General features: G+C 41.1%; 2 protein-coding genes and 2 pseudogenes across 8 annotated transcripts in view; 2 read left to right on the top strand and 2 right to left on the bottom strand.

Annotated features, from left to right (window-relative positions):
- Window positions 1–743: 743 nt before the first annotated feature.
- LOC116281117 (small nucleolar RNA U3) lies at window positions 744–813 on the bottom strand (annotated as a pseudogene).
- A 5,481-nt stretch (window positions 814–6,294) lies between these two features.
- On the top strand, window positions 6,295–7,110 carry LOC116280863 (NAD(P)H dehydrogenase [quinone] 1-like; annotated as a pseudogene).
- Window positions 7,111–18,182: 11,072 nt separating this feature from the next.
- Window positions 18,183–25,910, top strand: part of C6H14orf39 (chromosome 6 C14orf39 homolog) — a 134,960-nt gene continuing 127,232 nt past the window's right edge. For all 7 annotated transcript variants that reach the window (XR_012073663.1, XR_012073662.1, XR_012073661.1 and 4 more), the window contains exons 1-2: window positions 18,183–18,370; window positions 23,552–23,731. The gene's annotated coding sequence lies outside the window, so the exon portion shown is untranslated. The remainder of the gene's footprint in view (window positions 18,371–23,551; window positions 23,732–25,910) is intronic.
- On the bottom strand, window positions 21,981–24,453 carry SIX6 (SIX homeobox 6). Its single transcript, XM_006216551.3, has 2 exons — window positions 23,805–24,453; window positions 21,981–22,715 (listed from the first exon to the last, which is right to left on the bottom strand). The coding sequence occupies exons 1-2, from the start codon at window positions 24,374–24,376 to the stop codon at window positions 22,547–22,549; spliced, it is 741 nt and encodes a 246-aa protein (XP_006216613.1). The 5' UTR covers window positions 24,377–24,453; the 3' UTR covers window positions 21,981–22,546.

Below are 25,910 nucleotides of genomic sequence, written 5' to 3'. Positions count from 1 at the left end.
GAGGATAAGGTATTTCTAGGAATGGTATGATCAGGGCTGTGGCTACATTTCTCCCATACTCCTTTGGTTCTTCCCAACTCTGGTTGTGGATTTTGTCCTCAGGTGATTGTCTTAATCAGAGACAGCTCTTCTTCCAGCCTCAGCTCAAATATCTCACATTCTGTGGAGGTTTACCCAATCAAGTCTGTTCGATGCCATTTTCCTTCCTTTCAGAATTGATTGTCTTAGTTAAGGCTGCAACAACAAAAACACTGTAGACTGGGTGGTTTAAGCAACAAACATCTGTTTCTCACAGTCCTGAAGGCTGGAAAATCTAAAACCAAGTCACTGGAAGATCCATTCTCTGGTGAGAGCTTGCTTCCTGGCTTATAGACAGCCACCTTCTCACTATATCTTCATTTAACCTGGAGAGAGTTCAACTCTTGTATGTCTAGCCTTTTTTTAAACCTATTTTCTTTTTCTTTTTTTAAATATGATTTAAATGATTTACAATGTGTTAGTTTCAGGTGTACAGCAAAATGATTCAGTTATACATATATGTATAAAGAATATACATATATTCTTTTTCTGATTCTTTCTGCTTTATGTTATTACAAGATACTGAATATAGTATGGTATTTTGCTTTCTCTTTCTGGCTTGCTTCACTTAGTATGACGATCTCCAGGTCCATCCATGTTGCTACAAATGGCATTATTTTATTCTTTTTTATGGCTGAGTAGTATTCCGTTGTATATATACACACAACACATCTTCTTTATCCAGAAACTTCTCTAGTAACAAACTGTAGAAGTGATTCCTGAAAGTATAGTCTTTAACAGGCAGTTTTAAAACTCAATACTCCAAGAGGTAATATGGACTAAGCTGTATTAAATTCAGGGCTATTCAATTCATACCAAGTTATAAAAATTGGGCCACTTTAGAAACACACAGAAGTATTTTGAAGTTAATGTTGGCGGAGAACCATCATGCCCTTCTGCCAAATACCTTTTGTGCCATGGATGGACCTGTTGCCTAAGATGAGTATTTTTTAGTGATCAGTAGCCACCTGCTCCTCTTGATGGACTGTGAATGGATCCACAATTATGAGTTCATTGGCTTTCAGTTTTATATGTGCCTAAGGACTATTTACATATAATCCACTGTTATAGATGAGTTGTGTCCCCACCTCCAAATTCACGTATTAAAACCCTACCCCCCCAATGTTACTGTATTTGGAGATAGGACCTTCAAGGAGGTAATTAAGGTTAAATGAGGTCATAAGGGTGAGATAATTAAGATTAAATGAGGTGATAAGGGTAGGGCCCTAATCCGATAGGACTGGTATCCTTATAAGAAGAGAGAGAAACACCAGACTACCCTGTGAGGACACATCAAGAAAGCACTGTCTGCAAGCTGAGGAGAGAGACCTCACCAGACACCAACCTGCTAGAACCTTGATCTTGGACTTCCAGCCCATGGAATTGTGAGAAAATAAAATTCTGTTGTTTAAGGCACCCAATCTGTGGTATTTTGTTATGGAAGCATGAGCAGACTGATAACACCCATTAGCTGAGTCACTAAAACTAAGTGAAATAATAAAATTTGGGAGAGTCCATAAATAAAAAGCAGTACATCACCCAGAATACATATATATATATATATACACACACATACACATATATATAATATATGTATAATATATACACAAATACACACATATATATAGTTTACATGTATAGACTGAGTATGTGCTGGGGCCTGTTCTATGTACTTTACATATAAACACTCCTTTAATCTTTATGATTACATAAGGCTGGTGCTATTATTAACTCTATTTTACAGAAGATGAAACAAACCTACCACCTTCAAATTAGTAATTTTCCTAATATCACAGACTGGGTTTCATACTGACTCCAGACTATGCCTCTAATCACTGAATATCATATAGAACAGTTCTGTTCAATAGAAATATGATGTAAACCACGTATGTAATGAAAATTTTTCTAGGAATCACATTTTAAAAAGTAATGAGAAACAGGTAAAATTAATTTTGGTAAAATCTTTCATTTTAACACAATAAATCCAAAATATCATTTCAATGGGTGTTTAGTATAATTATTAATGATCTATTTTAATTCTTTCTTTAGTACTTAAGTCTTCAAAATCCAGTGTGCATTTTAAACTTACAGCAAATCTCAAGCAAAATTTATATTTCAAGTACTCAACAGCCACATGGTTACTGGCTATTGTATTGGACAGCCCATGTGTATAAGGCATTATAGCTTAGTAAGAAGCCCGGACAAGATTCTGCAAAGCTCCTACTTCATATATACACTCATAGTTGGATTTCTTCCAATTTTTCAGAAGGATGTTTTCTTATCACAGCATACCATTAGTGTTGTCTCAAGTTGGTTGTGGTTTTAAACTGCTACTATTGGTGTATGTATGAAAATATTTGTAGAATTGCTATTGCTTTTTCTTGTGAGTGTATGTGTGGTTGACATTTTGATATTATCAAGTTCTTTTTTCCCTAGAAAGTAGGAACATGTAGGAGGACTTCCTAGCCTTTTCCCCACATATAGTTACAAAAAAAGATAAAGAAAACTACTGAGGTAGATGGATTATTGGCTTGACCTGGACTAGCACTGTTTGTTTATAGTAAGTAAGACATAATTGTGAGATATGGTTAAAGGTGCTTGTATGACCATGAAATAGAGTGATGCTAACCAATTTACATAAATCCATCATGTCAAATGCAGTAGAACTGTGGGCCTTCCCATGACCTTACCATACAGATATGGTTTAGAAGTATTCTGAAGGGGTCTTTTCCCTAACATTAGCCTAACTCCAGTGCATACAGAGAAGTGGTTATTTCTAAACCAAATGAAAAAAAGAGCTTCACCATGTTATAATGCCCACGCATTTATTGTCTCTAGATTCCAAGGATAAGTGGATAAATGTGATGGTTCACATTTGCCCTTCAACTAGTTAGAATTGGTTCTCTAAGGCAAATGTTTCTCCTCCTTTGCTTTCACTTTACCAAATGATTGGAGCTGAAGCAATCTCTTAAAATGGTCGTGATGCACTCAGTGTTTTCTAAAGCAAAGCACTGTAACCATTTAGATCCTTCATCATTATTGCAATGCGTCCAGTGGCTCTTCTTGTAGAATTAATACATGGAGCTTCCATTAAGTGTTCTCAGAATCTACTCATAAATAGGCCAATCTATTGTCCTCTCAACTGAGTATTCATATATAAGAGTTGAAAAATATTCAGAAACATCCCCAGTCAGGAGGGAAAAAAACCACGCACAGCAGTTTTGATAAGAAAGAGTTGCTCTCTAAAGGGTTCTTAAGAGATGGGGTCCCCAAGGGATGGTAGAATAAATAAACTCTCAGAAAAAAACAGCTCAGAGTTTGGAGATCTGATAGTGGCCCTCCAAAACCCCCAAATGGTTGTCAACTTAGAAAATCCATGGAGGAAAAAGATTAAGAAAAACAAGCTGATTAGACTAGCAAAAAAGAAGAGAAAATATTACAGCAGTCTTCAAATATATGAACTGTGCCTTAGTCAAGAAGCCTGGGAGCAAGTGGAAGGAGCCTAATTCAAACTAGTTTAAGTGAAAAAGAGAATTTTATCTGTTCACATGACTGAGGAACATCCAAGGAACACCTGCCTTTGGGCATACCTGGGTCTAGGGTCTCAAACAATTCTTTCTTGATTCTCTTTCCTTATCTGTCTCTCTTTTCTGCTTAGTTTCTTTCTTTTCTGTCGTATGTGGCATTTGTCCCCATGGCAGAAATACGGCCTCTGGCAATGCAGGTGTCTTTGCTCTATAGTTCTGGCTCCAAAGGGAGAGAGAAAACTGTCCCTTGGCCTCCAGTTTGGAAAATTTCATGAATATTGATTGTTCTGAGTGGATTACTTACCAAACTCTCCAGTTGGACCAGTCACCGTGTCCAGGGGGCTCTAGTCCTGTGGTCAGCTTAGCCTGGCTTACAGGCCTGCCGTGGGTGGTGTGATGGGGAGGGAAGATAAGATACTGTGATTAGCAGCTCCATCAGATCCACAGAGAATGGAGGGGAGGTAGTGCCTCCAATTGGAATAGTGAAAGATAAAAATAATTAAGTGTTTTCCAAAGGTATTGAAGAAAACATAGTTAAGGTTCTAAGAGTTCTAAAAAAAAGCATTTTTAAAATTTAGAGATTTTGTTAAAGTAGCTTCCAATTCAGTAGGTTTGTGTCAATTTCCAGTGTACAGCATAATGTTTCAGTCATACATATACATACATATATTCCTTTTCATATGCTTTTTCGTTATAGGTTACTACAAGATATTGAATATAGTTCCTTGTGCTATACAGTAGAAACTTGTTATTTATCTATTTTATATATAGTAGTTGGTATCTGTAAATTTTAAACTCCCAGTTTATCCCTTCCCACCCCCTCTACCTCCTGGTAGCCGTAAGTTTGTTTTCTATGTCTATTAGTCTGTTTCTGTTTTGTAAATAAGTTCCATTATGTCTTTTTTTTCTTTTAGATTCCACATACAAGTGATATCATATGATAGTTTTCTTTCTCTTTCTGGCTTACTTCACTTAGAATGATAGTCTTCAGGTCTATCCATATTGCTGCAAATGACATTATTTTATTCTTTTTTATGGCCGAGTAGTATTCCACTGTATAAATATACACAGCTTCTTTATCCAGTCATCTGTCGATGGATATTGAGGTTGTTTCCATGTCTCGGCTATTGTATATAGTGCTGCTATGAACATTGGGATGCATGTATCTTTTTGAATTAGAGTTCCCTCCAGGGGAACAGTATAGCTCAAGTGGTAGGGTACATGCTTACCTTGCATGAAGTCCTGGGTTCAATCCCCAGAACCGCCATTAAAATAAAATAAAATAAACCTAGTTATCCACCCCCCCAAAAAGGGTTGGGTTAATAACAGTTGCTCACTGTATTGTTATAAATAATGAATTAGACAAGGCATGCAAAAAATAAAGATAAAAAAGAAATATGCCACAAACACCTAACATGGTGTGTCTGCCATATAAAAAGACCATTAGTAGAGTTCCCTCCAGATATATGCCCAGGAGTAGGAGTGCTGGATCATATGGTAAGTCTATTTTTAGTTTTTTGAGGAATCTCCGTACTATTTTCCATAATGGCTACACCAAATTACATTCCCACCAGCAGTGTAGGAGGGTTCCCTGTTCGCCACATCCTCCCCAGCAGTTATCTTTTGTGGGTGTTTTAATTATGGCCATTCTGACTGATTTGCTTTTCTCTGATAATTAGCAATACTGAGCATTTTTTCATGTGCCTATTGGCCATTTGTATGTCTTCATTGGAGAATTGCTTGTTTAGGTCTTCTGCCCATATTCGGATTGGGTTGTCTGGTTGTTGTTGTTGTTGTTGTTGTTAAGCTGTATGAGCTGTTTATATATTCTGGAAATTAAGCCCTTGTCGGTCGCATCATTTGCAAATATTTTCTCCCATTCCTTAGGTTGTCTTTTTGTTTTGCTTATAGTTTCCTTTGCTGTGCAAAAGTTTGTAAGTTTAATTAGGTCCCATTTAAACGTGACTTTTTTAAACCTTCATCCAAGTCCAGGATGAAAATATTGACTTTAGATGGTTACCTGTGGCAGGCACTATGATCCTCCTTGCTGTTAGAGAACTTTGGCTCAAGCTGTGTTTTCTAAAATCTACCCTTTTTCTTCTTTCTGAAATAAGGAGATTACCTTTCCATTCCAGGGTTCTGCCATCTCTCCAGTTGTCCATTTATCCTCTGAGATTCCTTGACTCAGAGACCACTTGAGCAAGTTCCTTATGGGTCCAAGAATGTAATTCTTTAAGATTTAGAAATTTGAAGTCATTTAATGTGGCTAAGTGCTCCTTTCTGATATCTACCTATTGGACAGTCATTTACTGATAATTACTTAAACTATGAAAAGGGTTAAACAGATTCTTTAGTGTGGATAGAAAGCTGATAATGCCTTACATCACACTAAATGCCCAATACATGAGTGAGTGGATGGACGGTTATAGGGTGATTGAATGAGTGAATGAATTTCTGACCAGTTTGAGTGTCTGTAATAGTGTTAGTGATACCATTGGGTGTTGACAATGAAAGTACTTCTTCACTAGAGGAATAGGATTTATGATTTATACAAGTTTTAAGATACTATAGACTTGTGACGTCTCCCGGGTTGCAACCGGTGCAGCAGTGGAGACCTTGTCTCCACCCATCCCCGGCTTGAGTCGCCCCGGCAACCAGGAGCTCAGCCAATCAGCGCACCGCCAGAGCCATGTCTGTGAGAAAAGCACTGATCATGCTGGCGCACTCAGAGAGGACGTCCTTCAACTATGCTATGATGGAGACCTCTGTAGAGGCTTTGAAGAGAAAAGGATGGGAGGTCATTGTGTCGGATCTGTACGCCATGAACTTCAATCCTGTCATCTCCAGAAAGGACATCACAGGTAAACTGAAGGACCCTGGGAATGTTCAGTACCGTTCTAACTTATAAAGAAGGCAGCCTGAGCCCAGATATTGTGATTGAACAAAAGAAGCTGGAAGCGGCAGACCTGGTCATTTTTCAGTTCCCACTGCAGTGATTTGGGGTCCCTGCTATCCTGAAAGGCTGGTTTGAACGCATGCTCATAGGGAAGTTTGCTTACATGTATGCTGCCATGTATGACAAGGGACCTTTCTGGAATAAGAAGGCAGTCTTTCCATCACCACTGGTGGCAGCGGCTCCATGTACTCTCTGCAGGGTATCCACGGGGACTTGAATATTATTCTCTGGCCCATTCAGAGTGGCGCTCTGCATTTCTGTGGCTTCCAAGTCTTGGAACCTCAACTGACATAATAGCATTGGCCACACTCCCGAGGATGCCAGAATTCAGATCCCGGAAGGATGGAAGAAACGCCTGGAGAATATTTGGGATGAGACGCCGCTGTGTTTTGCTCCAAGTAGCCTCTTTGACCTAAATTTCCAGGCAGGATATTCTTAGTGAAAAAGGAGATGCAGGATGAGCAAAAAAATAAGAAATTAGGCTTTTCTGTGGGCCATCACTTGGGCAAGCCCATCCCAGTGGACAACCAGATCAAAGCTGGAAAATAAGATTCACAAGACCTGCATTCCTTCTAAAATGTAGGCAAATCTAGCTTTCTTTTTCAGGCTTCCTTGACTTGCTTGCTTCTTTAAGATTTGTGTGTTTTCTTTTTCCACGACAATAGGAGAGAGAACAGACTGTATTCATAAATATAACTGATTTTTACGATTGCTATCATGGCAAAATCTGATTCGGCTCAAGAGGCCTCTGAGGATAATGAAGACAGGAAAGGTATAGAAAGATGCCACACAGTATTCTTTAAGGTCCTCAGCACAATTTAATCCTTCTCTTTAGGGAAATATTTTTAGGAATAAATCTGACTAGAGAGCACCCAACTTCTCAATTATCTATTTTTCTTTTAAGTCCCTCTCTGTGGTTCATGGCAGAAGGGAATTGCTCAAAGAAAGAAATGATGGAATCTGTCTGACCTAAGGAACTTGTTTAGTAGTTACTACTCTATGCTTATTTGTGATACATGTTGTCTTTAATTACTGCACAGTGACTATTATTCCTAAAATGAATGTCATTCTTCCTTCAACTTTTGTTGTTAGTGTACAATCCACATAGATACCTTGAAATGAAAAGCTAATAAAAATCTCTTCTTTACCTCAAAAAAAAAAAGATACTGTAAGTTTACTAGTTAAGATGTTATAAATCAAACACCAAGCTGCTTCCCTCAGCTAATAGGAGTGTTATTTTAGCTAATTATAAATTAGTATCTAAGTAGATTATGTGTCAAAAGACCTGACTTTTAACTTTTAAGATAGCAGAGATTAAGACCCTTTTTTTAAAATCTATAAACCTACTTAATTTTATTGTTTTTTAGCATTATCCATTACTTTGGTTTATATGATTTCATTTAGGTCATCAGATCTTTTAAGTTATGGGAGTCTATGATTGAAAACAAAATAAAGGAGTCCTTGGATAAGAAGATTGGGAATGACTAGACAAAATCTCTAAGATCCCTTTCAATCTAACATTTTACACGTTTTTAAAATCAGCTTTATTGATATATATTTACATACAACAAAGTTCACCTATCTGAAAGTGTAAATTTCAATAAGGTTTTAAGAAAATGCTTTTTTTTTTTACTGGAAAGAAAAACACTAATTAGTAGATGGAGAATTTTGAGTTCTCTTTTATCCTTTATTTTTTATATGAAACAATTTTATTTGAACACTTTGCATTTAGCCTCAACACTAATGTCATTATCATCACCAGGGCTGTTTGTTCCATTTATTGACGCCTCTAACAGAATTTTCTAGAGTACATCATCTTCATTTCTATATAAATTATTTGAGCTATTGCACTTTCTAAATCAGAGCATGGTGCTAGCACTGCATGTATATTACATTAGGAAAGTAGGTTCTTTATTTCATGTTGTAGGTGAATGATCTCTACAACAAAACCACTTTACTTAGTTATTATTTTATTCATTTAGTTTTAATTTAACTTTGAATAAACAATGAATCACCTGGTTAAAAATTAAAATATACAAAGTATACAGTGAAAAGTCTCCTCACCTCATCTCCCATCTGCTCAGTTGCTCCCCGAAATTTGAAATCACTTTATAGTTTCTTTTGTATCATACAAGAGTATATTTATTCAGATACAAATACATATAAATACAGGTCTCACTTGCCCAGCTTTTAAAAAACATTGGCACCCTTTAACATTCACCATTTTCCCCTAGCAATTGGTGAGCCATTTCTTCTTTTATTTTTCCTTTGCAAAAGAAAATACTTTTTATTATTTTTAGAACTTCAGATTATTCAGACTAAAATTTCCTGAAATTAAACATAGAGATTCCAGATATCCTTTAGTGATGTCCATTCATCCATTTAATTCATTCCCTCGTCAAAAATCTATTGATTTTCTGCTGTGTCAAAGATTCTGTACTCAGTGCTTTTTTTTTTTTAACATTTTTTATTGATTTATAATCATTTTACAATATTGTGTCAAATTCCAGTGTAGAGCACAATCTTTCAATTATACATGAACATACATATATTCATTGTCACATTCCTTTCTCTGTGAGCTACCATAAGATCTTGTATATATTTCCCTGTACTATACAGTATAATCTTGTTTATCTATTCTACAGTTTTGAAATCCCAGTCTATCTCTTCCCACCCCCCACCCCCTTGGCAACCACAAGTCTGTATTCTATGTCTATGAGTCTATTTCTGTTCTGTATTTATGCTTTGTTTTTGTTTGTTTGTTTGTTTTAGATTCCACATATGAGCGATCTCATATGGTATTTTTCTTTCTCTTTCAGGCTTACTTCATTTAGAATGACATTCTCCAGGAGCATCCATGTTGCTGCAAATGGCATTATGTTGTCAGTTTTTATGGCTGAGTAGTATTCCATTGTATAAATATACCACATCTTCTTTATCCAGTCACCTGTTGATGGACATTTAGGCTGTTTCCATGTCTTGGCTATTGTAAATAATGCTGCTGTGAACATTGGGGTACAGGTGTCATCCTGAAGTAGGGTTCCTTCAGCATGTAAAACAATGAAGCTAGAACACTCCCTTACACAATACACAAAAATCAACTCAAAATGGATCAAAGACTTAAACATAAGACAAGATACAATAAACCTCCTAAAGGAAAATATAGGCAAAACATTATCTGACATACATCTCAAAAATGTTCTCCTAGAAGAAATAAAAGCAAGAATAAACAAATGGGACCTAATGAAACTTACAAGCTTCTGCACAGCAAAGGAAACCATAAGTAAAACAAAAAGACAACCTACTGTACTCAGTTCTTAGAGGATCACAAAGATTATGAATCTTGCCCTTGAAGAACATGTAATATAGTAGGAGATGTAAGACATGAAGCTAAATAACTATGAGAGATGTATAAAATGCCACAGCAGTTCAGAGAAGGAAGAATTAGTTAAATCCTGTGGATAAAGGAAGACTCTGGGAGGAAAATGGCCTTTGAAATGAGCCATGAATGTTGGGTCTACGTACCTGTGGAGATGAGGTGAGAGAAAAGGAAGAACGTTTTAGGTTATATCTCAACACTCTTGTTAGCAAGTGACAGAGACTAAAAGTAGCTTAAACAAAGAAAAAAAAAAGTAGAAAGGTAATATATTAGTTCCTGTAAACAAATTCAGAAAAAACAAGGCTGGAGCTAGCATCAGTGTCAACAGCATATAAAAACTTTATTAGTGTTAGCCTTTTCTGTCTCTCCTCCCTCCATTCTGCTGCTTCTCCTCAAGGCCCCTTCTTGTAACAAATGATATAGTTGCCACTAATTTTGGCATCATATTCTTACTGTTCTCAATCCAAGAGTAAAGAGATAATTATTCCTTTGCTTCCAAATCAGAAATTTTGGGAAAGAACTGGCCCAGCTTGGTGGTTATACTGCACTGTGAGTTGGATAGGGAGGGGCTATGTTTGGCAGCCCCACCAGAAACACACTGAATTGGGGAGGAGCAGTGCTCTAAGAGGGCTGCTACCAGAGGAAGGTAGGAAGGGGTACACAGCAGGTACGAGGCATGGAGGTTCACTTACTACATGAGCAAAGGCATGAAGGCAGGAAATTACAGAATGTGCTTTGAGTATGATGAGAAGCTCAGTTATGTTTTAGAAGCAGAGCTGGGACAAGTATGAGGGAAGCGAGCCATCTATGGTGCACAGTAAAGGAGCTACTCACTCTCACGTGCCAATCCTGAATTTGTAAAACTTTGAGAAGAGTGCCTCCTTAAATTTTGTACTTTAGGCAGCTATCTTGTCTCAACCTAATCCTGGCCCTGTTTAGAAAGAAGGGATGGCCAACAGTGTTGAAAATCAACAGGCTGAATAGTTTGAGGACCAAGTAGAGTGACTTTGAGGGAACAGTTTTGATTGATGGAATGATGCAGGTGAAAACCAGATTGCAGGAGGTTAAGAGTAAGTGAAGAAATGAAGGCAAAGAATGTAGGCTACTTTTTCATGAAGTTTGGTTGCGAAGGGATGATAAGAAAGGAAGTGCAACTTGAGGGAAAAGCTGGTGGCCCAACAAGTTTACTTTCATTTTATTTTTGATTTTGGCAGTATCTGACCCCAAAAGCAGTCATCTGCTTCCTTGGAATGAGTTGAAGCGTTCCTGGCTCCCTTCCAACCAAAATTAATTTTCTACTAGCCTAGTAGTGATGTCTGAATTGCTACCATTAGTGATTTGGGGTTATTGAATTAAAGGATTATCTCCTAGCAGTAACTACCCTCCCAGGCCCCCATCTGTAAGTAATTCATTAAGCTTTTAGCAGCTATTTGTGTTGATGTGAATTGGTTTATTTGATTTTTTGGTGACAACTGAGAATAGATTTTGATAAGGGGGGGGTGAAGAGCACTGAAAAGTTTTAGGCAGTTTGGGATGCGGCATTTGTTAAAAGGCAAAGTAAAGACCTCACCTCCAAAATAGAAAAGGTAACCAGGTTCTAAGAGGTTACCTTTCTACCTCAGTTCTACCCAAGGCCAACTTTCTATTTGCAATCTTAAGCTCTCCCTCTCTTCATCAGTAAATCACTTTTCAAGGCAGTTTTGAGTAGAACCCTGTCGAAACTTTCTGAGAAAATGTATTTTGTCCCAGATAATAGAAAAGAGTACTGAACTTGAAGTCATAAAATGTGTTCTCTTCAAATGCTCACTGGGCATGTGCAGAGGCAGAATTACCTTGAAGCAAATGATGCTTGGGTTTCAAAATACCTCACCTGCACAGGCCCCTTTCAAGGCCCTGGGAGGGACTCTAGCAATATGTTCACACAATCATGCATTTTTTAAAAATTAGCAAAATAAGACAATTTAACTACAGTAGACTACTCTCTTTCCACTCTTATTTCCCCTTTGTCACATTTCCCCTAGTGCTGGGTGGCACTTGTCTAACCATAGTCATTTTTATGATGCAGTAGCTAAAGGGAGGTTGAGTTGGAGATACAGTTAGTTTGGATTTAGCAGAACACATTTTTATGGTTTGCTGTCACTTTTGTGTATTGTTAGGTTATCGCTAGCTGCTTCAGTGCAAGGATGTCTTGCAGGAATATTCCTACTGCCCACTGTGCTGATTTATGTGTCACAACATGAATGTTTAAGGCTCTTGATCACAAACTGGTTAATGAATGTTAACTAATGCAAAGATCATTTAAAGTGGATCACTGTTTAAGGAAACTTAGAATGTCATAAGAACCTTACTGCTCCTATATGAAAGAAACTTCACAGAGGCCTTCCCAAATTTAATACCAAATTAAATATGGCATTGCCAATAGTGAGCTATGAAGATGAAAGAAACCTTTCTAAATTATGAATACTGAAAATATTAGAAATCAACCCATACTATAGGAAAGACTGAATTATCTTTCTATTTAAGATTGTATTATAAGAAGCAATCAAAGAGCATACTGAGGAAAAAAATAGGGGAAAGTATTCTAGAGGTTTATACAACAGTTAATTAATAAAATTACTTTGTTATTATTTGGATTTTGTGATGCTTGTTATATTTGCCAGGTTTTAAAATTTCGTGATTGGTGTAATTTCTTTTTTTATACCCAATTTTTAAAAATCAAAGTATAGTTGATTTACAATGTTGTGTTAGTTTCAGATTCTTTTCTGTTATAGATTATTACAAGATATTGAATATAGTTCCCTGTGCTATACAGTGGAAACTTGTTGTTTATGTATTTTATATATAGCAGTGTATATCTGTTAACCCCAAACTTCTAATTTATCCCTCCTCCCTTTCCTCTTTGGTAACCATAAGTTTGTTTTCTATGTCTATGAGTCTGTTTCTGTTTTATAAATAAGTTCATTTATATCATTTTTTAAAGATACCACATATAAATGATACCATATGATGTTTGTCTTTGACTTTTGTCTGACTTACTTTACTTAGTATGATAATCTCTAGGTCCATCCATGTTGCTGCAAATGGTATTATTTCATTCTTTTTAATGGCTGAGTAATTATATATATATATATATATATATATATATATATATATACACACACACACACACACACACAATATATATATATATATACACAATATACTATATATATAATATACATATATACATATATGTGTGTATATAACTATACCACATCTTATCCATTCACCTGTTGATGGACACTTAGATTGTTTCCATGTCGTGACTATTGTAAATAGTGCTGTTATGAACATTGGGGTGCATATTATCTTCTCAAATTAGAGTTTTCTCCAAATATATGCCCAGGAGTGGGATTGCTGAATCATATGGCAAGTCTATTTTCAGTTTTTTAAGGATCCTCCACACTGTTCTCCACAGTGGCTATATCTATTTACATCCCACCAATAGTGTAGGAGGGTTCCCTTTTCTCCACACACTCTCCAGCATTTATTATTTGTAGACCTTTTGATGATGTCCATTCTGACTGATGTGAGGTGATACCTCATTGTAGTTTCGATTTGCATTTCTCTAATAATTAACAATATGGAACATCCTTTGATGTAGCCATTGGCCGTATGTATTCTTCTTTGGAAAAATGTCTGCTTAGGTCTTTTGCCCATTTTTTGATGAGTTGTTTGTTTTTTTGATATTAAGTTGTATGAGCTGTCTGTATATTTGGAAATTAAACCCTTGTCAGTCACATCATTTGCAAATATTTTCTCCCATTCTGTAGGTTATCTTTTCATTTTGTTTCTGGTTTCCTTTGTTGTGCAAAAGCTTGTAAGTTTGATTAGGCCTCATTTGTTTATTTTTGCTTTTATTTCTTTTGCCTTGGAAGACTGACCTAAGAACACATTGCTACAATTTATGTCAGAGAATGTTTTGCCTATGTTCTCTTCTGGGAGGTTTATGGTGTCATGTCTTATGTTTGTCTTTAAGTCATTTTGAGTTTATTTTTGTGTATAGTGTGAGGGAGTGTTCAGTGTTCTGACTTTACTGATTTACATGCAGCTGTCCAGCTTTACCAACACCGCTCACTGAAAGATTGTCTTTTCTCCATTGTATGTTCTTGCCTCCTTTGTTGAAGGTTAATTGACTGTAGGTTTGTGAGTTTGTTTCTGGGCTCTCTATTCTGTTCCACTGAGCCATATGTCTATTTTGGTGCCAATACCATGCTGTTTTGATCACTATAGCTTTGTAGTATTATCTGAAGTCTGGGAGGGTTATGCCTACAGCTTTGTTCTTTTTCCTCAGGATTTCTTTAGCAATTCTGGGTCTTTTGTGGTTCCACATAAATGTTAGGATTATTTGTCCTAGTTCTTTGAAAAATGTCATGGGTAATTTGATGGTGATCACATTAAATCTGTAGATTGCTTTGGGTAGTAAGGCCATTTTAGCAATATTAATTCTTTCAATCCAAGAGCATGGGATATCTTTCCATTTCTTTGAATCGTCTACAGTTTCCTTTATCAATATTTTATAGTTCTCAGTACGTAAGTCTTTAACCTCCTTGGCCATTGGTTTATTCCTAAGTGGGATTTTTTAGATGCAATTTTAAAAAGGATTGCCTTTTACTTTCTCTATCTGGTATTTCATTGTTAGTGTAGAGAAATGCAACAGATTTCTATATGTTAATCTTGTATCCTGCTACCTTGCTGAATTCATTTATCAGTTCTGGTGGTTTTTGTGTGGAGTCTTTAGGGCTTTCTATCTATAGTATCATGTTATCTGCATATAATGATAGTTTTACCTCTTCCCTTCCAATGTGGATACATTTTATTTCTTTTTCTTGTCTGATTGCTCTGGCAAGGACTTCCAATACTATGTTGAATTGAAGTGGTGAGAGTGGGCATCCTTGTCTTGTTCAAGATTTCAGCAGGAAGGCTTTCAGCTTTTCACCATTGAGCATTATGTTCACTGTGGGTTTGTCATAATAGCTTTTATTATTTTGAGATATGTTCCCTCTATATCCACTTTGGTGAGAGCTTTTATCATGAATAGATATTGAATTTTATCAAGTGATTTTTCTGCATCTATTGAGATGATCATGTGGTTTTTATATTTTCTTTAACTGATGTGGTGTATCACATTGATTGATTTGCATATGTTGAACCATCTTTGCAACCCTGTTTTTATAACCAATTTTGTACTTATAATCTTGTATTTATCATAAAGAGTATTCTTCCCTCCAAACTGTGTTAATTTCAAGCCCTACAGTATACGGATTCTTCCCTTATCCTATGACTTTGAGCAAGTAATGTGAGCCCCCAGTTTTCTTATCTGGAATGTAGGAATCACCATATCTGCTGATTTACCAGTCAGAGTTCTTGTGAGGAAGTGAGACGATGCAGTAAAATGACATTATTATTAGTTGTAAGAGCCATAAAAATGTAAATAAAGTAGAATCTCTGCTTCCTTCTCAAAGAAATTAACCTTGAGTTTTCTCCAAGACATTGTTATCTTTTCAGGGTCATTCTTTACATTTGGGGTTGTCTTGACTTTCATCATGGGTCAGGCTCTCTTTGGAGAGTTTCACATAGGTGGCAAGAAGCCCTAAGCAAAGTAAAAAGCCTAGGAAAGGATGATGGTGCATTAGCACAAGACCATTCATTACCACTGTTGGAAAACCAACATACTGGGTCCTCCCTGCTGAGTATGGGGAGCTGAGCTGCTTTTGATACTAAGAACAGCATTTGGCATATAATTCAATAATATTCCAAATATGTAGATGACATCTATTAAAAAAAATTTAAGGGGAATGGTACAGCCTATTTCATTGCCCTGACATTTAACCCCTCCAAATGGGAAAAAGAACCACACCTATTATATGTGTGGTTCTGTGCTAGATGATTTATATACATTATCCCAGACACCTACAATATCCCTGGATATTATCAACCTCTTTTTGCAAAAGTAAAAACCAAGGCTCAAAGAATTGAGTGACTTGCCCAAATTCACAGTGATTTTGTATTTTAAGCAAAGTGTGTTTGATTTCACCCTCTCAGGTCCTGCTTACAATATAGTTTTCTTTTTCCTATTTGCTTATGTGTTTTAAACTGATGAATCCAGCTCATACAGTTATAATCGCCTGCAAAAGTAATTTTATAGATCAGATGGCTAGTATATACACACAAGTCTTTAGTTGAAATGCATACTTTATCATGAATTTATGGAAAGTTAGGAGTATATCCAATGCAATAGAATATGCTTAAAATGGTGCTTAATTTAAATAATAAAAATATGATTTAAATAAACAAATCTTTATTAGGAATTTTAAATAATCTGAAAATGTTTGAGATGCACAATAAACTAGTTTACCACCAATTAGACTTTTCATATATCAAGTTAATATGCACCATCTGAACTTAGATATTTGATTTCATGCTAGAAAATTCAAGACTAATCTCTTCAGCCAGAAAAAAAGAAAGTAAATCAACCTTCTCAGGTTGCAGATTGACAGTACTAGGCTAAAATGACTTTCCAAGAGGCAGCTTTATATATATTTTATCAGAAATTATACACAGTTCACTTGTTTCTTTCCATTAAATTTTAAAATAGAGATGAGTTTGGTAACCAGTAGATTCTCTTGGGGCTTTTGCGATTTACAATTTTAATGAAAACTGTGCCCTCCACTCCCCAGGTTTGCCTAAGTATGGGGTGGGATGCCAACCCACTGTCTCAAAACTGGACACCTTGTCTGAGCTTGTGATTTTCTTTGTATGTTTACTTTTTAATGTGTAGGTTAAGACTAAAATGGAGGAGGGAGTGAGAGAGAGAGAGAAGAGAGGAATTATTTTGAAGAGGAAGCTTCTGTCATACTATAATAGATAAAAATATTAGGAATTATATTCTTTTGGGTTCAGAGAATGTAATAGCTAGAAGTTTCAAAATCTAGGGAGATGGCTCTTACTTTGCTATTTGGGAAAATATGTTTGTGAGAAGATAATTTTCATGTTATGAATCCAAAGCCACAGGATTCTGAAAAACTATATGCCTAGAGGGAGAATCATCCCAGAGAACCTGACAAGTAGGTACAGCCATTAACCTGAGCTGAGAGGATTTAAGTGAATTTAGGATCCAGTCAACATCAGTCATCTTTGCTGTTCAAATGAGCTCAGAGCTGGCAGAACTTCTCCACTAATTTGGAGTCAAGAGGCTTCAAGGAAGATTCATTCATTCATTCAATTTAAAATAGTTTTTGAGCACCTACTACTTATGCAAGGCGTTGGGATATAAAGATGAGTAAGATTCTTTCCTTGCCCTTAAGGAGTTTACACTCTAGTGAGAAGTGGAGGGCAGGGGAGCAAACATACAGACAAATACACAAATGTATTACAAACTTTAAAACAGACGCTTACGTAAGGTACGGTGACAGCTTTAAAAAGCAAGTGGAAAAGTCTCTGTGGAGAGCCCAATGAATCAAGAAAGACTCCTTCGAGGTGGTGCAGGCTTGAAGGATTGACAGGTTAGCTGTCGAGGTAGGGGGCGAGGTTCCGGCAGAGGAAACCACGGAACAAGCGGAAACAGGGTGAGCAGAGAGGCACGGAGGCGTGAAACTGCTTGTTCTGCCCTGGGATCGCCCTCACACCCCTTTGTCTCCAGACAAGGAGGCGAAAAGGGGGAGAAAACCAGTTCGATCTCTCACGGCAGGGTAGGTCTAAGGAAGTTTGGGCATATAAAACTAGCAAATAGAGCTGCAAGGCAGGACCTAGCCTGAGGAGATTTGTTAAGAGCTGAAACGGGAGCGGCCAAGTTTCCGAAAGAAGGGGACTCTGGTGGCTGCGGGGGCTTGCCAGAGTTTAACTGTGCGTTCGCGGACCTTTGGTTCTCCTGGAGCCCTGCTCCGGGTCCCCGCCCCGACGCTGAGCCCGCGGATCTGCCGGGTGCACAAAGCCCTCTTGAGGCCTCAGCGCCTGCAAATCTGGCTCCCTGAGTCTGCAGCGCCCTGCTCTCCAGTCCCTACGCGGGCGACTAGCTCGGCGCCCCCGAGAGACGATAGTGACAAAAGCTTTCTCCGGACCGGCCCCGTCCAGCTGCTGAGAGCAGCTGGCTCGGGCCAGACGCGCGAGGCCCCCCCAGCGCGGGCTCCCAGCGGGCGGGCCTGACGCGCGCCGCACCCTCCGGCTCCGGGCTCACTAACTGCCGCGCCTTCAGAGGCTCGAGGGCGGGCGCGCGCCTCAGCAGCTGCCAGAGCGCGCATGTGTGTTTATCCCCTCACCTTGGTTTTTTATTTAATTATTTCCCCCTGGTGTTGAGAGATTTCTCTCCTCGAGTTATTTGAGTCAGGCAGTCTATTAGGAGTGGTTCGAGGCCTACACGTCTGAGAGCTCCCAGGGAACTGGACGCAAAAGGTGGGTGTGTGGGGTTGTCACCTCACAGAGTTACGATCCGCACCCTAAAGGAAGGACCCACTTTCACGGGTACTGCCGGCCCACTCTGGGCTTCTCCTGGGGAGCAAAGTTCGGGCCCCACCTCCTCGCTCCAGGCCGCCTCCCCAGGGGACCCACGCGCCCGCCGCTCGGGCCGCCATTTCCCAGCAGGCCTCCAGGGGGCCTCCCGGTCGCCGCCTTCCAGTCGGCCGCTCCCGGCCCCGAGGGCGGACGCGCAGCGGCGCCCGGGCCAGTGCGCGGACAATGACCCCTTCTCCCCTCCCGGCCTCCTCCTCCGACACCGCCCCCCTCGCAGCCCCCGGGCAAACCTATTAGCCATTCAGGTCGACAAAACCCCGCGGCCCCGCGCATTGTCCCGCAGAGCGCCCGGCCACCGTCATTAGCCCTGATTACGCTGAGCCGCCTGACAGCCCCGCGGGCCGCTCGGCAGACCCCCTATTCACGGCCGCCCCCCGGCCCCGCCTCACAATAGGAGCGGAAATCGTCCGCGCTCCCGCGTCCCGGCTGAATAGAGCGAAAAGTGCTTCTCCTCTCCTCCCGCCCCATTCACGCTCTCTTTGGATACAATATTTTTTTCCTTCTTGTTAAAGTTAGGGAGAAAGAACGAGGTCAAGAAAGATTTTGCTTGAGCTCTTTGCCTGTCATTTGTTTAATGTAAACAAAGAGCAAGTCCTCCCCTACCCCCAGCCCCTCATCCCCTCCCTCCCAGATTTTTATAAACAAACTGGTGATGGGAAAGGCGGCTCGGAGGTGGCGGGGCAGGGGGGACAAGGACGACAGTGGAAGCGGAGTGGGTCATTAGAGTCGAAGAGAGAGGAACTGCGGCACTTGGGGAGCAGGAGCTATCGCGCTTTTGGTGGAACTGGCGGGTGGTTGGAATATTTTTAACTGGTAAAGGAGCGCAAGCTGGGGCTGAGAGTTAAATCTTCAAACTGGTCAGGTCTGTTGAAATGCAAAAATGCAGATTCTTTACACTCTGCTGGTGTAACTGCTTTTGGGGAAATTATTACAGAAAAAAGAATTTTAAGGGGAAAAAAAGAAAACCCATCATCATAGAGATTTCTCCAAATTCAAAAACCTTCAGCATTGCTACTAACTGGAATTAAAAAAAAAAAAATCCTTTCTAGACCAAGAGTAAACTGATATGGAAAAAAATCTTAAAAGGAAAACGAAAACCTTTACATACTTGTGCTTGGGAAAATTTGAAGCAATTAAAATAAAATAAATCTGTGTGAAGAGTTGGCCCAATTTCCAATATGTAATCATAAAAAAATTGATTAACAAAGAATTATTATTCCCAGTTAGGTGCCACTAGGTTTCAGATAAACATTTAGAAAATCTTCTAAATATGTCACCACTTAAGATGCTAAAGTGAAATTATATAAATAAATCTACACATTGGTGAAACAGAATAGCTGCTTTATAATGTAACCCTTAGGCAGCATGTTACTTTCAGCAAATTAGATATACTTCAAAGGCTTTCACCAAAGCAGGACGAAAAATCGTCCCTCACTGTTTTGCCTTCTCTCCTTTGCCACACAATTAAGCATTATTTTAAAATTATTTGTGAAGAGAAAGCTTAGTTCTTAGCAATGTTACAGTTTTTTTCCTTGAGAAGGCAGAATGGACAATTTCTTCTGCTTTTAAGCATTATTTGAACTGCTGAGTGGGGTGTGATTTTTAGAATCTAAAATTCCTTCACATCATTTCACTAATTAGTCCTTTCCCTTCCCTCTTAGACCTGGAAGAGCCAGATTAAGAGATAAAATATGCCAACTATCTTCTTCAAATGGTGGTCTGGACAGCTTCATTGTTAGGATGGGGTCTGGCTGGGGAACAAAACTGGAAATCTCTTGATTTTTTGTTGAAGTGCAATACTCTTTAGCAGATTCAGGTCTAGCACGAGACAGGGGAGGCACGTAGAGTGCAAAATTTAAGGAAGTACTCACTCCCAGATGCCATACACTTGCTGCATTTGCTTGACCTTGATAGTGAACGCCTCTCAAAATTTTGTAGTCTAGATACCTCCCTTGCCTCTCCCCAGTCCTGGCCCTGCTACTTGGGAGTACCAGGGTCTCTAGGAAGCAAAATAGAGCCTGAGGAAGCTCTAGCATCCTAGCCTTTCAGGACCTACGAAGGGCATTTGCTTGCTTTCCTGAGGAACATCAGCTTGATCACAAAGACTTCTCCACTCCTTCCAGCTAGACCTCTTGTGCAAGAGAGTTTTGATTGTCAACAATTCTCTGGGTAAGGGCCCCTATATAAAAAGACAACCATTTACAAATCTCAAATGAAGCCAAATCTGTTTAAGCAATTTAGAGACCAAAAATCAACCCTTATTTATGTCCTGGGCTTTCCTCATATATCTTGCCATTTGACTGTCTTTTGTCTTCTGTGACTTCACTTATTTTTGTTTGGTTTGCATGTGACATTTCTACCCAAATAAGTTAGCAGGCTTCTCAACCAAAGAGCATCTGCTAAGGACAGAGAGTCAAACTGAAAGTAGTCCAATGGAGGAGGTGGGGGGGAAGTGCTCAGGGAGGAAGTTCAGCTCAAGTGATTTAAAGATCAATGTCAAAATTTATAATATGCAATCCATTTCACTAGGGAAAAAGCTTAGAGACTCTCCAGATAGCAGAGAGTCTCTGTTCTTTAAGTGCAAGGACAGTAGATTTTTTTTGGTTTTGTTTTTGGTGTGTCTGTCTGTGTGCCTGCATGCACCTGCACTCTTTGGGAGGACAAATTAAATTCTGAAAATATTTGATATTTTTAACTGAGGCCATTAAAGGACAACGAGGCTCTGCGTGACTTTTTTCATGTTTAATACAGGAATCAGATTTTTTAAATGCCAGTTCTTTATCTGCAGCCTTCTATTTGACCTTACTACATGACAGGATTACGTCCTTTCCCCATCTCAGTATTTCTTTTGTTGAAAATAATGCATTTGATTAAAACCTGTTTCTGCTTTGAGAAGATGGTAGTCTAGTTAGTAAAGCCTTTCCTATCTTCTTTTGTCTTATTTTAATGCAATCCTAAATACAATCCTAAATGCAGTATATGCTCACTCGCATGATCATGGGTACCTACTGCTTTTGTATGGGAGGGGACCTTAAAGGAGATGGAAAGCCTTTATCATTGCAGAGCCTCTGTCAGAATAGGCTTGTATTTTTATAAAGTAGGACTCACTATTGAGTCCCAGAGTTTGGCCTCCAAAATTGTTCCTGAAAGCCATATAAGTAAGTGTCAGGTTGACAAGCTATAGTTAGTTACCTGTGCTAGGGATTTGGGGAGTTGCCTTACAGGGGGTGCTCATGTTACCATTTTCTAGGTTTAAATATATCATACATACATGCATATGTACATACATACATACATACATACATGTACAATCTGACAAGGAAGTGCTTATGGACCTACCTTGGGCTGTTTTAAAAATATACCAGGAGACATCAGAAAAGGCAAAAGATACAGAGAAGACTCTCCTGAGACCATTTGCACAAGGGCCCCTGCCTGTCTGGTGAAGAGAATGATCTCTCTCTCTCTCTTTTCCAGGAATCTGAGAGCAGCTCCCTTAATTAAGAAAGGTTGCTCACCAGGTTTTTTATTGTTTGGCTTCTTACACAGAACCCAACGGCTCCACCCTACGCCTTTAGAAACACTAAGTTCTCTCACGATATAGAGAAACCTACCACACCAATCTCTTAAATAAGTAAATAAACAACATATATATGTTTTGTTTAAAAAAAAAACTTTAAAGCAGAAATTATACATATATAACAGCGTCCTTTCGATGTGAAATACCCACAGGAGATTCAGGGCAGGCGCTCAGCGTGCAGTTCGGGTTCCGGAGGCAACTTTGCAGCAAAATCCTTGGGAAAAGCAAAGCAAGGAGAACGTGGCGCTGGGTCGGGCCTCACCGCGGGCCCCTGTGGTAGTGGCCGGAGGTCGCCAGTGGAGAGGGTCAGGCCGCCGGGACCGACACGGCAACCTGAGCCCGCGGTTCCCTGGCCTCCGGTCCCTGGCCAGCTGGATTCGCAAGCGTTGGGTTGCTTGGTCTCTCATCCTCTCTCCCTCCTTCATTTTGTTTGTCTCGATTTTTACACCGAATTCTGTTTCTGAGCGTGCTGGGTAGGCAGCTCAGATGTCGCACTCACTGTCACTGGAAGTGATGGAGATGGCCGAAGTGGCTGCCTTGCTGGATAGGCTGGCGGCGGGGCTGGCGGCGGCGCCGAGAGCCTCGGGCGTGCCCTCTTCCTCGGCCCTTAGCGCCCTCCCGGAGCCCTGCGACAAGACCTGCTGCTGGAGTCTACGGAAAGGGAAGGGAAAAGAGTCACAAAGCGTGTAACACAGCCGCCTGTCCCCTGCTCCCTCCCTGGTCCGCATCCCTTAAGCTCCGTGGTCAGCGGCTCTCCGCCAGACCCGGGCACTGAAAGCGGGCAAGATGAGGTAACAGGGGTCGGGCAGGAGACCTGCGTCCGCTTCTCCGCGGAGCCCTGCAGTTCTTAGTCCTTTCTTGGCTACCTGTCTCCTCAATCTTTGGGGTGCTGAGGTGGTAGAGTCATTCCCGATTGTTGGCCACCTTTGGAAGATTTACAATACTGTCAAGATAAACGAGGTGTGGGTGACAGACAAGGACAGATCAGGTTTTGGGATAGGAGACCCCTTTCCCAGCTTGCGACTGCCTGGGGTGCACGCCTATGTCAGTGGCCCCAGGCTAGGTTCACCCAAAGCTAAAGGCAAAAAAAAGGCTGTGTGACAGTTGCACGGAGAGTTTGGGCTTGGGAGAAGAGGTTGGGTTGTTGGTCAAAATATATGGCTAATTAAGAGTCACAGGCTGGGGAAAGAAAAGCCTCAGCCGACTAGTTTGCTGTTTTGAGACAGGGCTGCCCACGCGTGGAAAGAGGAGAACTCGACTTTCCACCTCTTACAAACGGAAGTCCATCGAGAAAACTGTTATCAAAGCATTAGAGAAGGTTGCATGCGGGCTTTAAAAATGACAGCACTGAATTGCCACATTGCTAATAAGCAAGGCTTCGCTTAATAATAGGAGCCTGGGCCCAGGCTGACAAGAATTAGCTTTGGGCTTCGGGGTCTCTAATTGTTTCTGGGATTTTAATTTTTATTTGTTTCTCCTCAATGCAGCCTTGGTTTGGTGACTGGAACCAGCTGCTGGAGCGACCCCAAAGCACCGAGAATGAGAAAGAGAGGGTGGGGAATCTAGAACCCGGAAGGAAACCCCCACCCAAGATCCCAGAATGCAGAGGAGTCAAGACCGAGGACCTCGAGCCCAACTTCTTCGGAATCCAAGTCGAAAGGCCCTGGGTAAGTGCGCCGGGGGTGCGGTCACCCGCTCCTCCCCGGTAAGCGCAAGGCTCGGAGGCCTCTCGGTACCGACCTGTTCTTGGCAGCAGCCGCCCGGTCCCTTTGTCGGCGGTTTTTGAACCAGTTGCCCACCTGCGTAGGGGTCAGTCCGGTTGCCTGGGCGAGCTCACGCTTTTTGCTGGGGTTGGGGTATGGGTCCTGCAGGTACCACTCCCGTAGCAGGTGCCGCGTGCGCTCCTTGAAGCAGTGTGTCTTCTGTTCGCCGTCCCAGATGGTGCGCGGCAGCGGGAACTTCTTCCTCACACGGTACTTGTCCACTGGCCCCAAGGGCCGTCCGCGCAGCTTCTCAGCCTCCTGGTAATGTGCTTCAAGCCACAGCGCCTGGAGCTTGGCATGTGACTCCTTGGTGAACTTGTGGTTTTCCAGGATATGGTAGAGCTCGCGGTAGTTGCCACCGTGAAAGGCCACGATGGCTCTCGCGCGCAGCACCGATTCATTCTTGTTGAGCGCCTCGCAGGCCGCAGGGGCCACCGGCAGCGACCAGAGGAAGCGACCCAGGCGCTCCACGTCGCCGCTTTCCTCCAGAGTCTCGCATACCCCGGCCACTTGCTGGGGACTGAAATTCAAGATGGGCAGCTGGAACATCGAGGCAGCGCTGGCGGCAGCGGGAACGCTGAGTCCGGAGCGGGACACGCAGCAGATGCCTGCGGGCCCGGCTGGGTGCGCCAGGCTCTCCTTGGTGAAGCGGCTCGGGGCAACTGGGACACACGCCGGGCCAGTGGCAGTGGCAGCACAACCGCAGGGAGCGAGGGGAGGGATTGGAGGAGGAGGTGCGGTCTCCGCAGCTTGGGTTTGGCTCTGCTCGGTTAGGGCACGCAGGCCAGCAAGCCAGCGCGGCTACTGGGGTGGGCTGATTGGCGGGGCGGGCGCCATGGAGACCCCCTGTCAGTCACTGGCCGGCTCTGCCAATCAAAACTCCGACCAGAGTGCCCCGGCCGTTTCAGCACCTCCCAGCCCTCGACAGCGCCCGCCGTTCACCCGTGGACTTTTCCTCAGTATTTTGCAGAACCCGGAGGAAGAAAAGACGTGCAAGTGGATGGGAGAAAAAGACGGACGAGAGCCTCAGCGTTTCACCACCACCCCCTCAGCCTTGTTCCTCTCTCTTCTCCCGCAACACCTCCTCCCCCCTAAGAGGCAGTGATGCTACAGGAATTCACTCTGAGGCGAGGCGCTGCCTGGGTCAAGAGGTCTCCAGAGGACAAAGAGGACTGGGCCAAATCGAAATTCTCTGAGAATTCACCAAGTTTAGTTGTAACAAAACAGAAAACCTTGAGGAGACACACGAATGGGGAGGGAGGAGAAGTGGATCACCTCTTTTGTTGCCAGCACCCATTCCTGCGTACCTTTCCTCCTTTTCCAGCTGCCAAAGCAGCCGAGTGAGAATCGGGTATGAAGCAGAAGGAACACGACCTAGGATCTGTAGAAGAGGTCAGTTTGGACTCTAGTCCCACCACCTTCAGAAGCCTCCTGAAATCAGTTTAAATATGAGCTAGGACACTCTCACACCTGATAACACAAGTGCTGACCATGAAGTAAAACGCTCGCAAAAAAGGGGCATCGCACTTTCCCAAGTTTATACTTTTCAGTTTTTCCCCCTGTTTAATGGACTTGAACAAATGCGCAGCATAACCACATCTAGAGTGAGAAGTCATTGGTAGGTCAGGACAGCAACTTAAAAGCTTATTTCAAAGATCTTTTAAAAAAATATCGATTTGCTCTTCTTGCAAGCTAATTTTGCCATACCCTGTGTTAGAACATTTAACTCAAGCTGGGGATAAAAACTCTAACCTTGGCCTTCAGGCCCAAAGGTAATTCAGCAAAAGTAAAATAGAGAAGGGGGACCCACATCAATGGAGGAGAGGGTGCAGAAAGCACTTCTTAAGCTGCTAAGCCCTGACCCCTCCTGAAGAGATGGCAAAGGGCTTTTTGATGGTTCTGCTTTGGGGCCAGCAGATTGAATTGGCAACTTTTACTGATTCCCAATTGACATCCAGATAATACTGTTTTGAGACCTTGGTCAAATGTAACCATGATCTCACCTGCACTTTTGATAGGGGTTTGCTTAGTTTGAAGAAAATAGTTGGGAGAGGGGAGTCCAAAGAAAATACCAGCCAAACTA

This window comes from Vicugna pacos, chromosome 6 (genome assembly GCF_048564905.1).
Source record: "Vicugna pacos chromosome 6, VicPac4, whole genome shotgun sequence".
Classification (NCBI taxonomy): domain Eukaryota; kingdom Metazoa; phylum Chordata; class Mammalia; order Artiodactyla; family Camelidae; genus Vicugna; species Vicugna pacos.
Note: the sequence above shows the minus strand (reverse complement) of the source record. Positions and strands in the feature narration are given on the sequence as shown.